Source organism: Euprymna scolopes, chromosome 19 (assembly GCF_053919585.1).
Source record: "Euprymna scolopes isolate OS-2025 chromosome 19, ASM5391958v1, whole genome shotgun sequence".
Classification (NCBI taxonomy): domain Eukaryota; kingdom Metazoa; phylum Mollusca; class Cephalopoda; order Sepiida; family Sepiolidae; genus Euprymna; species Euprymna scolopes.
Window position 1 is genome coordinate 82,527,970 of NC_136500.1, and position 15,419 is coordinate 82,543,388.

The window sequence follows — 15,419 nt, forward strand, 5'->3', positions numbered from 1 at the left end:
ACCGTATATATACAGTACTAAATAAACGTACGTGTGTATATAGTTGAATCGTGGTGTGTTTATAAGTGTTTACGTGGCACTATTAAATGTGTGTATGTTCTTATCATAAACGGACTATATCTATGCATGTACGTTTTGTAACGGACTGTTGTCCTCAGATCCTTAATATCTATTTTACGGCCCGTGATTCATCCAGGTGTTTGTGCGTGCATGTCAGAACATATAACAACATATACATAACGACATACCTGTTCTGCTATTGTTTGTTCTGGGAGGTTCTTGGGGAGTTGAATTCTGTTTAAGGGAACGCTTCAAGACAAGCACAAGACGCTGTATGTTTATACATATTAGTGTTGAGACGATTAATCGTAATTAGAAAAATCGGAGCTTTTTGGAGTATCGGAATCGGTATTGGAATCTGGAAAATTCGAACCTATTTTCCGATGCCAAAACCGATTCCTTTAATTATCTATGTTATTTTATTTTGTTTTTATAAAACGTCTTTCATTGCTTTAAATTCCAATAAGACTAATATTCCTAGATCACACCCTCAAAAGAGTGTTTTTTTACGTCTGAGAAAATACATGCACATTTAAGATGTGTTTTACAGTAATCGGGACAAAATAACAACTTTTATAGTAAAATATTTTGAGATTTATAAAGAATCGGAATCCGGAATTTCGTACGGAATCGGTAATTGTATCGGAATCAGTGAAAATATTGGAATCGCCCCATCAAGTGATGGGACGATTCCAATATTTTCACTGATTCCGATGATATATATTCTTTATTCACTCCCAGGTATTCGTCATAGAGAAGTGATGGGGAGACCCATATTAGCCCATCTTGTTCATTCGACGTCTCCAATCCAACTCAATGATGTTTGTGCAAATCGCAACACGTAACATGTGACCCATCACATCCGGTCATCTGTTCGGATACTTTCTCGTGCAAACTTGACCAGGTCAGAGTTTGACAGGTTTGTCAACCTGTCAAAAACATAACTTCAAACCTCTATTGTCCACTCAACTCTAGGTAGATAGATATTTATATAAACAGATAGATAGATAGATAGATAGATAGATAAACAGATAAATAGATAGACAGATAACAGATAGATAGATAGATAGATAGATAGATAGATAGATAGATAAACAGATAAATAGATAGACAGATAACAGATCTAGGTAGATAGATATTTATATAGATAGATAGATAGATAGATAGATAAACAGATAAATAGATAGACAGATAACAGATCTAGGTAGATAGATATTTATATAAACAGATAGATAGATAGATAGATAGATAAACAGATAAATAGATAGACAGATAACAGATAATCTACTGCTTCTGCCCGACCTCTCTCTAGCACTACTCCAAAAATTATTTCGCAATGATTTTTTTTATCATTATTATTAAATCACTTTAATTACGGTTGATAGCGACAATACCTGAACCTTGGAATAAACTTCCAAGTAAGATAATAAATGCACTAACGATGTAATAATTCAAGGTGAATTTGGACAGGTGCTGGACTACTGTGTCCGCTTCTGAGTAAATTTCCACCACCCCTTCCCTATATAGCAATTAAAACACGATTGTTTTATTTTTTGCCAAATAAATTGAAATGAAAAAGAGGGAATAATGTTGGAGTTTTCCATCAACATCTTTGTAGTAGATGACCAGAGGATACAATATACAATACTCTTTGCTCCAGTAGAAGCGTTGTGTCTTGTCCTGGATCAGGTAGTTCTTTAGATTGTTGACTGGACAGGTCAGACATATTTTGTGGAGCCAATGTGTGCTGCTTTTTATGCATTGACCTATCATCCCTTCCTTCAGGCCTTGTGTCACATCTCCTGGGATAGGGGTAAATACCTGTTGTTTGATAAGATTAAGTAAGCATAAGAAGTTTTGGTTTATAATATAATTAGTGTAGGTGGAAAATAACTTTCATATTTATACATTTTTATGTATATAGAAAGACAACACAGCTCAGAATTGAAACCTTAATGGAAAACGAAAAAAAAAAAAAAAAAAAACCCTAATAGTCCCGATCGGTTGTAAGTATTTATTATAAGAGTCAGTTCACAGATGTTGCTGCAGAGAATGGAATAGTGAACGAGAGATAAAAAAGCGTTTGTTGTTAGACTGAATTGAAATGAAAAAGAGGGAATAATGTTGGAGTTTTGCATCAACATCTTTGTAGTAGATGACAAGAGGATACAATATACAATACTCTTTGCTCCAGTAGAAGCGTTGTGTCTTGTCCTGGATCAGGTAGTTCTCCAGATTGTTGACTAGACAGCTCATGTATATTTTGCGGAGTCAATGTGTGTTGTTTTTTGTGTACTGGCCTACTATCTCTACCTTTATGCCTTCAATGTCGCTGCAAAAAAAATATAATGCCAAAATTGTAGTCACCAGGTGATGTAATAAATGAGCCAACAACACATAAATTGTACAATTGCTGGTCTACCGTGTCCTCTCCTGTGTAAAGTCCTACCATCCTTTCCCTACATGGCGATTGAAATACGATTATTTTACTTTTTGCTAATTGAATTGAATGTCCATTGTCTTGCGCTTCTTGCATACAAATTTATAGAAATATGGAAAACAGCAGAGGGAATATTTTGCTGCAAATATCGAAAGCATTTAAAAGAATATGGAGACGTCGAGCGGCTTTTTTTTTTTTTTTTTTTTTTTTTTGTTATTAGTGCGTCGTTGTATCTGCAAAATGTTTACAGGAAATCGTTTATAACAATCTTTTATGGTTATGCAAACAAAACAACCATGTAATAAAACCAATTCTACAAATTTTTCGAAAAAAAAAAACAAAACAATTCATCATGAGAGAATACAAAACAAACCACAGCATAAAAAGATGATTATCATGAACCCGGTTGTTGTTTTTTTTTTATGATAACAGCGAAACATGCAATAAAATATAAGATGTTCACATCTGTTATTTGCAAGCATGTCTTCATACATAACATAAAAAAAAAAGAAAAATGTCACTGCAGTGCTCCAGCCAAAATATTATCATCCCTTTCTCAGATGTGGGGAGCCAAACAAGATCACCAGTTCCCACGTTGTGAATAAAAATTTAAAGCCATGCCTATGCAAATAAACAAGTTCCCAGTGAATTTTAGTTTTCTCATCTGTTCTTCCTGGAGTTTTGTTCAAGTGTGATTGAAATGCAATAAAAACCTGCTTCCCCATCCCGGTCACATATTATATTGCTGGTATGAGTAAAACACAATCTGCTAAGGTAGCGGAGCATTCCTAGAAACTTTACATTCCAATATTTAATAGCTTATAAATAGATGTTGTAAACATCATCATCATCATCATCATCATCATCATCATCATCATCATCGGTTTAACATCCGTTTTACATGCTGACATATGTTGGACGGCTTTTAGAAACTGACTCCCAAACAAAACTATCTCTGTAGGGGTCTTATTCCTCTTTATCTCGAATCCATCCATTATCTATTTCTCTCGTGTTTCCCTTGGTTTCCCTCTACCAACTGACCCTGCTATCTCAACTGTTCTACATCTACTCAACCAAGCACTCTTATCCATTCTTTCAATGTAACCAGCACTATTATCTATTATCTACTCATTTCTCTGCAATGAAAATACAACACCAACTTTTACCTTTTCATTTTCAATTTAAAATAACTTATACTTTTGCATTCCCCCCCCCCCCAATTATTCAATAATTCTGAGAGATTTACCTCTCCATGGTGTTGCGATAACTACATGACAACATTGATGCTCTCGATGTTGTCTCTGTGGTTTTCTTCTTCTTAATTTTCTCTTCTGGATGTGTCATCGTCTCTCACATTGGCAACTATGGAGGGATGTGCATGGGTTCACAATTATATAAAAAATAAAACAACTAAAAAAAGACATAGAAAACATATTCTGTGGATCTCAGATGGGCTCTGGGTGTGTGTGTGGGATACCATCGTGGAAAACTACCCTATTAGTGCTAAGATCCCCATCTACATCTTCTACCAAGGCCTCTGTCGGTCGATCAATTCATTTCCTCATCTCCTCCAAGCCACGCTCTGCCTTTCAACTGTGTTCAACTCGAAACTATCCTCAACTGTCACAAACTCAAGACAGTCAGCAACCGTTTTTAACGATTGTAAACTGTCGCAAAACTCATTGGTACTCGTAAAGGTGACCATAAACTAACTCTAACCACATTGATACTTCTTCGTCCCAGTAATCGCCACACTTTAACCACCAATCCCACATCATCTTCCTTTTGTCTTCCTTGGTGAACAACTTCCTATCCATTATCTTTCCACCAACCCTATTTCTTATACCTTTGTTCTCCTAACAAACTTAGGTTCTTTTTTGTTTGTCATACTTTTTCCTCTTTGCTTTTTTGTCTTTCTAACACTTGTGTGTGGGGGGCGGGGGGCGTCAACAGTATCAGTGTTTCTCAATGAATACAACAACTGTCCTTGCAATCATCAAATATTCAACCTACAAACTCCGAAATTTGACAAATCAACTTTTGAAGACAATTCGTAATAAAGCAAACATTTTTATGGACAAGTTGTATTCATGGGATTGCTCACCAAAGCTAAAGAGCGCTTCATCTTGTATTCCTTTTTTTTTTTTTTTTTTCTTGGTATGGCATATTCCTGCGGCTTACATAAACAGCTGGAATATGGCAAAATGCTCAGCCAATGAAAAATCGCTCGACTAGACAACAATACAGACGCCCTGTTGGGAGAAAATAATATATAATATACTAGCAGTTCAGCCCGGCTTTGTTCGGGCTCTGTGTACTGTTCATAATTTTATGTGCATATGTATATATATATATATATATTAAGAAGTTTGACTCATGTCCAGGTAACCTACATCTAAAATTTCGAGTGTTTAGACCCAAAATTGGCGGAGGAATTTGGTAGTGTCTGCAAAGGTCAACTCTTTCAACTTTGACTTCTTGGCAGCGAAATTTTCACCCAAAAATTGATTAACAAACTTGCTGCATGTCTGAATACCCTTTATGTAAAATTTCAAATGTTTAGACCCAAAATTGGCTGAATAGTTTGATAGAGACAGCAAAGGTCAAATCTTTTGAACTTTGACCCCTTGGTAGCCAAATTTTCGGCCAAATTTTTTTTTCGACTAAAACGCTTGCCCTATGTTTGAATACACTTTATGTAAAATTTCAAATGTGTAGACTAAACATTGGCTGAGTTATTTGGTAGAGATCGCAGAGGTCAATTTCTTTTTAAATTCGACCCCAACTTTGACCACTTAACATTTATTCTTTTGGGCTCAAATCAAATTAAAAAGTTTGATCCATGTCAAAGTAACTACATCTAAAATTTCAAGTGGTTAGACCCAAAATTATCGGAGGAGTTTGATAGTTTTCAAAGGCTAAATCGTTGACCTTTCACCCCTTGAAACCCTAAATTTCTGGCCAAAACCCGATTAAAATGATTTTCCCAAATCTCAATACCCCTTATGTTAAATTTCGAGTCTGTATACTGAAAATTGACAAAGTAGTTTGGTAGGGAAATGTACACGCGCGTGCGCGCACACACACACACACACACACAATTTCACTTTTATAGATAGATAATGCAAAAATTTGAATCATTAAAAATAGAATAGGACTTTTTTTCCAAGTCCTGTCTGAAAATTTGAAAAATAAGATAATATACACGCGATTCCATAACATGGCAACTGTACAAAATTTGAAGCGAGAGCGTACCATCAGTTCAGAACATACCGTGACTGATTGAAAAAAATTTTCTGAGACATTTACCAAGAATATTTCTTTAGAAATCCCCGGCAGCTTGAAGGCAAACCCCTCCTTTCCATAATAAAGTATATTCTGCCAGGAATCACGGTCATATCTGACTGCTGGAAAGCCTAGCCTACCTCCTAATTTTAAAAGGAACAAAACCTGGAGTAGACAAAGGGGAAAAAAAATTTATGAAAGAAAAAATTTTCGTAACCCCCTCTACAGTAAAAAAAAAAAAAAAAATTAAAACGGTAACATATTTTTAAAAAATATAAAAATTACCTTAGAAACAATTCTTACAAAAAAACAAAAATACTAAAAAAAACAAAAATACTAAAAAAAAAAAAATTTCTCATAAAAAAATGTTTACATCTATTGCTACACACTATTTTGCAAAAAAAAAAAAAAAAGAAAAAAAAATGAAACTTACTGTTGATTTATTTACTATTTTTACTTATTATATTTTCATTTTTCTTCATTGAAATTATGAAATTACTATACAATAATTGTTTTTGTTTTTCTAACGTTTTAAAATTTGATCAGCGCTCGGCATATTCCAGCAGTTTACATAAGCTGCCGACATATGCCGAGGCAACATCACAGAAAAATGGGTATTTCACTGCAGAAGTATCCTTTTCTATGAAAAAGAAGTATACACTAGTTCTGTATTCCATTACACACCGTATAACTTTATGCCTTTTTATATGATTAATTTTTAAATACGTTCACACAGCATATCTCTGTCAAACACGGGTTCGAGCCTGCCACGTTTTTTTTTTCTGTGCTCAACACACACCTCCAAACACCCGGGCAACGCCGGGCATCCAGGCTAGTACTTTTATATAAGACAATCCCAGCCAAATAAAATTGTGCAAGATACTAGATGAAGCAAATTAAAAATTGCAGGTTTTATATCTAAATTTTTTTCAGAAAATATAATTTTCAAAACAAAAATTTATTGTTTGAACAAAGAATACATTATTTAAAGTAATTTCCTTAATCCATGGATTTTCGATGTAGGTTCATCTCCTCAGAGAAAAATCATAAGCAAAATATTTGTTCTGGTTTGATATAATTTTGCTATTCAGCACATACGTTGAAAATATATTAAAGTTTAAATTCTTTAAAGGGACATAGAAAAGGAAAAAAAATGGATTAAAACAATAAAAGAATATGGGGTTCACGTGTTCGATTAGTGGTAGTCCTGAATGATGTTTTTAGGTTCAAGACTGGTTGAATATTGCCATATTGAAGATAAAATCCAATTATGTTCAATCAAGTATCCAGAGTGAAAGGCAATGTTCTTTTGCAATAAATAGTTTCCACGAAATGTAACTTGATGGATGAAATGTTATTCTGATAGTTAGTTTCACTAAGAATTTTATAATATAAACAAAGATATGTGACAAAAACCCAGCAAGGCTATTTAGGCTACGCGTAATGAATTTTAGGTTTACACGTAACTGGGAGTTGTGAAGTAAAGACAGATGATAGCAGTCATGAGAGCACTGGACTGGGTAAATGAACATATGTTGTTGTGGAGAAGGGGACGGCGTGCCACCTGGGAACCAACAACTCGCAACCACAATAAATGTAAATATGTAACAACTTAGTTGTTTGACTTTTTTGTGAGAGGTGTGGCTACATTTCGGAAGCACGTCGTAACAGGCGAAAATGGTTGTGATTCAACGTATGCCGTTCTTTGTCCAGCACTAATGTAAACGATGTTCAGCATGTCAACACGTACAGACACCCATTGTATAGACTTCAACAAGTGAAACATTTATACACTAGATAACATATTAGAGGACGTCATACACGTTCAATAGACACGAAATACATGAACACAAATAGACATGTTAACAAGATAGACTCACCATTAGGGCTGTGACAACAGCGTATTCTCTTCATTCTTTTGATTCTCGAGTATATATCCAACACAATAAGACACAGTCAATCAACCGAGAACCACATCAGTCTATATAAAAACATGTAAGGTATTAACGGATATATACTCAAGAGTCAAAACAATGAAAAGAATATGCTGTTGTCACAGCCCTACTCATTATGGACAACTCGCATATATACACTCGTTATATAGCCCAGTATACAAGAAAAAGTGATAGCGCAATATGAAGTCAAATGCCTTAGTCTAGATTGTATGTTTCTTAACATACATATATTAACATAGATATTGATTGCTCACGCAAGATTTTTCAAAAGATCGATTCATGTATATATATATATATTGTTTTTTTTTGTTTGTTTTTGTTTTAGAGATTGATTTGTTGCAAATGGTTGAAGAACAATCCGTGAACCACACTATCACAAAGATCTCAGCTGCGGGATTCCTGCTCAAAAACGGTTTCAACGGTCAAATAAAGTATCCAAAACTGAAAAATTTTCTGAAGAAGCCCAGTCGGACATTCTCGCTTCATCTTCATGGATCCTTCAGTGCCAGTAGAGAATTCCGTGCCACTTTGCTCAGCGTCTACAGCACAAAACACCAACAACATCTGCCTTTACTTGAGATTTGGATTGATATCCAGAACATGTCTCTGGTAGTCAGATATCATGGAGAAAAATCTTTCCAACGTGTCAGCATCAGAGACTTGATTCCTGTGAACCCTTCGGGCAGGGACATCTCGCAACCGGATTTAGACATTGGGTGGCATCAGATTTTGATCACTTTTGGTCCAAGCAGAATCCGAGTAAATGTGGATTGTTTTCCAGAGAAAGTCATTACACTCCGTCAAAAACTCACGCTGTTGGATGAAAATGTAAAGTTTTTCTTTGGACATGATCTACATAGAACTAATTACGTGCAGGTAAACAAACAAAAAGTCTTCTTTTTTTTAATATCTAAAAACAAATTGTAATATTTTCGTTATTCAGGCTACTGTTCTCATCTTCAGTGTTATTTCACAACGTTTTGAACGATGTAACGTCCAATTTTTTAAGGTGTGTCTTGTCAAACTCTGAAATCTTTCTGTCAGACTCTGGAGTCTGAATGGAATTAAAAATGGAACCCTTTAATACACGGGGGTAGCATGCTCTCGTTCCATCAGCCATAACTGGGTAGAAGTATCAAGTAGTCCACAATCCCTAGTATCGCCCACACTGATGATTGAACCATCCATTTCTAGAAGAGTTTTACTTAGAACTGAATTTTATCTTATACTTTATCCATTACGCCACAGATTATTGTGGTAAAATTGAAGGTTGTAGGTTAGATCGACCGAAATGTTGTAAAAATAACATTCAAGATGAGAACAGTAGTTCAAATAATACAAATTATCAATCTAAACAATTCAGAAACATAAAATAATGATTTAAAAAATGATTTTAATCCTATTTAAAAAGCATTTATTTAAAAAAAAAACTTGCTTAAAAAAATACTTAAAAATTGATTATTATTTTATGTTTATTGATTTTATTTAATTATTTTTCATGTCTCCTATGGTATCCCTGATTTTAATCAATCTTATTTCAACTTTTAATAATAAAAAAAAAATATACATCCAATATATAAAATAAAGTCAGTCCTCCACCTACATTTGTGCTAAATTCTTACTACATAGTGTATAAAATAATCCCTTTGATCAGTCACAAGAGGTACATATCGGTCTGTGTTGTTAGCAAAAATATATTTGTACTTTTGATAGATTTATGCGATTTTAATGTTTAATCTAATCAACGCTTTAATTTTGATTACTAATATTATAAAGAGAGTTGGAGGAGTTGAAATAATCCTCTTTCTCTCTGAATTATTTTCCGTGATCTTAATAATCAGGTATTAATTTTATGATGAATAATTTTTCTATTTACAATGATTGTCAAGCATTTTTTTATGAATATTCCTATTAATTTGAATGTTTAATGACACAAGTGTAGAAAAGATGTTTACATGGAAAAAAAAAAACATGACGTTGATACACACGATTTCCTTTTGTGTTTATTTTACGATTCTCTATACAAATTTAGCTGAAAAAAATAATTGGATGCGACATCCAGTTTTACTTCTGTATTCTCAAAATATAAGAAATAAAAGATGAGTATTCAAAATGAAATAAAACTTTATTATATCATCAGATCAATAAAAAAAAGGAAACAAAATTTTTTTATGCCATGTCATTTTTAAGCTTAATGCTTCTCTTCAGAGGAGGAGAAAAGCTAGGAATATACATTAAAAAAATGGTTTAAGGACATTTGCTTAGAAATGAGATAAAAAAAAAGCTATAATGTATACAGCAGTAGGGGCACTTCTGCAAGTCAGAAACATGAGGCGAATGTGTGTATTTTAGTTTCAAGAACCACTGATAGATGTTGCTTGTCAGCAAAAGAATAGGAGTCGATAACTCTTCCTTTTCTAAAAATGCGTGTAAACTAAAATTATCTTTTGATACAGTTTTATACAATCTTACCTTAAAAAAAAATAATTCTAAAAATAATCTATAAATATTTCATGTTTTTATCATATTTATTATTTTATTTTCAGTTATGAATAATTCATTGAAAAGAAATTATATTAATACATTAAAATTATATTTTGATACATTTTTTATTCAATAAATGTTTCGATTTTCATATTTTTGTGTCATTTATTTTGTTATTATATATTTTTGCGTTATCGTAAACACTTGTTTATATTTGAGGTTCACAGAATGGCCGCTAGACGTTATTTCTCTTTCGAAGAACAGGGGTCGATAACCCATCTTTGTTGCCAATGTGTCACTGTCCTGCAGAAATGCCACATTAGGAAAGATGTTAAAGAAGTAGTTAGAAAAATGAAGACAAATATAGGGGAGTAGTGAAAAAGATAGGGAGAGAAAGGCAGAGAGAAATAAAAAATACAGAAAATAGTCCAAACTTTATAGGATTTGCCAAGTAAAGTCCATGGGGTAGCATTTGACGAATTAAATAATAGTCCAATGTGTGTTATGAAAAGAGACAGACCCCAGTAAGTAAGAAAGCAAAACTAGATCATTTTGAAAATGATATTAGAAAAAGGCTAGAATCGAACCCAGTAGGTAAGTGTTAAAAGATAATGGATACTGAAATCCTAGGAATGCAGAACGATTGTCATTGTTCTCGCAAATAAGTAAATATTATTTATGTCAGAGATAGATATTTGATTTATAAATGCAGTCGATTGTCCGTTCTTTTAGAAATAACTGGATATTAAATATGTCAGTTAAAAGAATGAACAATACGAGTTTTAGAAATAATGATTAAAAATAGGTTAGATGTTGAACAATTAAAATTGGGAATTTTTTTATTTGCCAAAAGTGTGTTTGGGCATACATAGATAAAATCTGTGAATAAATTTCACATGGCGAAGCTGGCCTCTGACGTCATCAAGAAAGGAGATTCTCAATATATTGTCAGGGTTCGAAGTTAGAGAGAGTCAGGCGGTCACAGTCACAGACAGCGAGTTAGCAGATGAGAGTCGGACAGTGACTTAGCGAGAGCTGATACCCTCTTGGAGGCGAGAGGTGGTGGGGGAAAGGAAATCATGTAGTTGTAAAGGCTTGAATCCCTGACGATCATCAATCATCCAGCTGGTATGAATAAAGTATTATCTATATTTGTAAACTGTTGTCTTTGTCTGTCGTCATTCCACCCAAAAAGGAAAAGGTGTCTTGTCTTAAACGAACTTTGTATAACCTCCGTCTTGTATTGTCTGTCTCTTCCCCCATCATCAGTAATGATTCTCCCCCTCTGATGAAAAGAGCTGTATTACACATCCCCCTCCTTCAATAATGAATTCGCATCTCCTATGTGTTATAAAGATGAACTGTATGTGTAATCTATATAAATGTCATTATCATCGTTCTGAGTCCCCGTTATTTGTATGTATCTCTTGTTATGAATGTCTTGTGTCAACAACAATATACACTGTCCCAATATGTACCCCCAACTACGTAACATGTGTAATGAGCCGATGGTGAGAATCCATTGTGGAAGTTTGGAATTGAAATATCTTTAGTAAAATCATACCTATCAGCAATTCACCCGTTAGACTTGGATATCCACGCATGTCCATATATCGGTGTACACAAGTATGTAAAAGACGATATATAAACAGTGGAATTCTGCATGTATGATTCAACAAACTGCACAATGTTTTGTCGATGGTTATAGTCGGTTAATGTACTTCCTAATTTCCGGCGAAGAAACGGTGACAAGGCAAATCAGTTCCTTCACTTTTATTGTTCTTCAGTATGAGTATTTCTATTGTGATTTCAATAATTTTATTTTTATACTTTCATAAACATGTATTTATTATAGAAATTCTAATAAAAAAAACTTTTATTTTTCCAATTAAAAAAAATTTTTTTTATAGTGTCGTAACCATATATTTCTTATAAAATTTCAAATAAAATAAAAACATTTTTATTTTGTTCTTAAAAATGCAAATAAAGACTAATTGCGTTATTTTTATAATTTTGTTAATTTTTATTGTAGATTTTTAAATAATGCCCTTTTCTTATATTTTATTTCAATAAATGACTTTAGAATAGAAATACTGAAGAACAATAAAAGTGAAGAAACTAATTTGCCTTGTCACCGCTTCTGGTAGCGCTACACCGGAAGCATGTTAGCTGACTATAACCTTGTTGATTTAAAAAATGCGTCATTTCATGTTATATATTCAACTCACAATAAATTGAAATTGAATTATATTTCTCCGCTTAACTGTGTTGAACTTTTACTATCTTGATAGGTTTGTGTGCTCAAAGATTATTTATATCTTTACCGACTTCATTTATTACTGTATTTTGCAAAATACACAAAATTCAGCAACCGCTGTTATGTCATTCGTAAAAAACATTTCTTTTATCTTTCTTTTAGATATATTATTCCTTAATTATTTTGTAGCTGACGATTACAGCTAGTATATATTGGTAAAATAAAAATGTCTGAAAATAGAAGTAGCAAACCAGTATTAAATAAAAACAAAAAAAATCCCCAATTATATTTTTGGTTAGATGGGGGTGGGACAGGAAACGATTTATTTCTCAGTTATTAACAAATAATAAAATCAAATTGTCTTTAATAATTGGAAATTTTGAATTTTTTTTTTAAATATTGTTTTTACAAATCTTTGACATAATTGTGTTGGGTATGATCACAAAGATTTGGACGATTATATTTTTAGCCAGGGGTGATAAGAAGAACGAACCAATCATGTACAAGAATCGCTATATAAAATATATTGAATCTCTTTGGATTTTTTAGCCATGGCTTTTCGTCTTGATATGAGTGAAGGTGAGGAGCATCAAGCCAGTGCTCCTAAAGAAGGAACACTCCGGCCTAGCAAAAATTGCCTTGACAGCCTTGCTGGCATTCTTTGCTAAAACGCCTCAAACAGTAAGCAATTAACTTAGCCCGAAAGCCAGGAGGCTAGGCCTGGAAGGGTGGACTTCCTAGGTAAAACCTAGGATTAATACTTTGGTTCAACAGCTAAAGGGCCACCGAAATGGCCCAGGACCTCTTAGGCTGAATATCAAGAATGAATCCTCGGCTGGTATTACCAATCCAAGTCTCTTAGCAAATGAAGAAGCGAGGAGACCACAATCATAATACTGATCACAAAGATTTGGACGATTATATTTATAGCCAGGGGTGATGAGAAGAACGAACCAATCGGGTACCAGAATCACTGTATAAAATATATATATCTCTTTGAATTTTTCAGTCATTGCTTTTTGCCTTGACACGAAAAGGAAATGGCCCTCTGCTGGCTCTGACAGGATTAATACTACCATTCTTTATCTGCAATTCTTTACATGGAATTGAATTCTTTACCTGGAATTTTTTACAATTCAAAGCTTCTATAACTGGATTGATGCTACCAATTTTTCATGAAACAATAATCTATTCTATACTATTAATAAAACATTTATATATAATAAATCATCTATTCTATAATATTAATAAAACATTTATATATAATAAATCATCTATTCTATACTATTAATAAAACATTTATATATAATAAATCATTTATTCTATACTATTAATAAAACATTTATATATAATAAATCATCTATTCTATACTATTAATAAAACATTTATATATAATAAATCATTTATTCTATATTATTAATAAAACATTCATATATAATAAATCATTTATCCTATACTATTAACAAACATTTATATATAATAAATCATTTATTCTATACTATTAATAAAACATTTATATATAATAAATCATTTATTCTATACTATTAACAAACATTTATATATAATAAATCATTTATTCTATATTATTAATAAAACATTTATATATAATAAATCATTTATCCTATACTATTAACAAACATTTATATATAATAAATCATTTATTCTATATTATTAATAAAACATTTATATATAATAAATCATTTATTCTATACTATTAATAAAACATTTATATATAATAAATGATTTATTCTATATTATTAATAAAACATTTATATATAATAAATCATTTATTCTATACTATTAATAAAACATTTATATATAATAAATCATCTATACTATACTACTAATAAAACATTTATATATAATAAATGATTTATTCTATATTATTAATAAAACATTTATATATAATAAATCATTTCTTCTATACTATTAATAAACATTTATATATAATAAATCATCTATTCTATATTATTAATAAAACATTTATATATAATAAATCATTTATTCTATACTATTAATAAACATTTATATATAATAAATCATCTATACTATTAATAAACATTTATATATAATAAATCATTTATTCTATACTATTAATAAAACATTTATATATAATAAATCATTTATTCTTTACTATTAATAAAACATTTATATATAATAAATCATTTATTCTATACTATTAATGAACATTTATATATAATAAATCATTTATTCTATACTATTAATAAACATTTATATATAATAAATCATTTATTCTATAATATTAATAAACATTTATATATAATAAATCATCTATTCTATACTATTAATAAAACATTTATATATAATAAATCATTTATTCTATACTATTAATAAACATTTATATATAATAAATCATCTATTCTATACTATTAATAAAACATTTATATATAATAAATCATTTATTCTATACTATTAATAAAACATTTATATATAATAAATCATTTATTCTATACTATTAATAAAACATTTATATATAATAAATCATTTATTCTATAATATTAATGAACATTTATATATAATAAATCATTTATTCTATACTATTAATAAAACATTTATATATAATAAATCATTTATTCTATAATATTAATAAACATTTATATATAATAAATCATTTATTCTATACTATTAATAAAACATTTATATATAATAAATCATTTATTCTATACTATTAATAAAACATTTATATATAATAAATCATTTATTCTATACTATTAATAAAACATTTATATATAATAAATCATCTATTCTATAATATTAATAAAACATTTATATATAATATATCATCCATTCTATAATATTAATAAAACATTTATATATAATATATCATCCATTCTATAATATTAATAAAACATTTATATATAATAAATCATCCATTCTATAATATTAATAAAACATTTATATATAATAAATCATCTAT

General features: G+C 30.8%; 1 protein-coding gene across 4 annotated transcripts in view; it reads left to right on the forward strand.

Moving 5' to 3' along the window:
* The window catches only part of LOC145239792 (uncharacterized), a 364,141-nt gene that overhangs the window by 55,041 nt on the left and 293,681 nt on the right, over window positions 1-15,419 (forward strand). For all 4 annotated transcript variants that reach the window (XM_080103293.1, XM_080103291.1, XM_080103294.1 and 1 more), the window contains exon 2: window positions 8,066-8,616. In XM_080103293.1, the coding sequence (XP_079959419.1) occupies window positions 8,066-8,616 (551 nt within the window). The remainder of the gene's footprint in view (window positions 1-8,065; window positions 8,617-15,419) is intronic.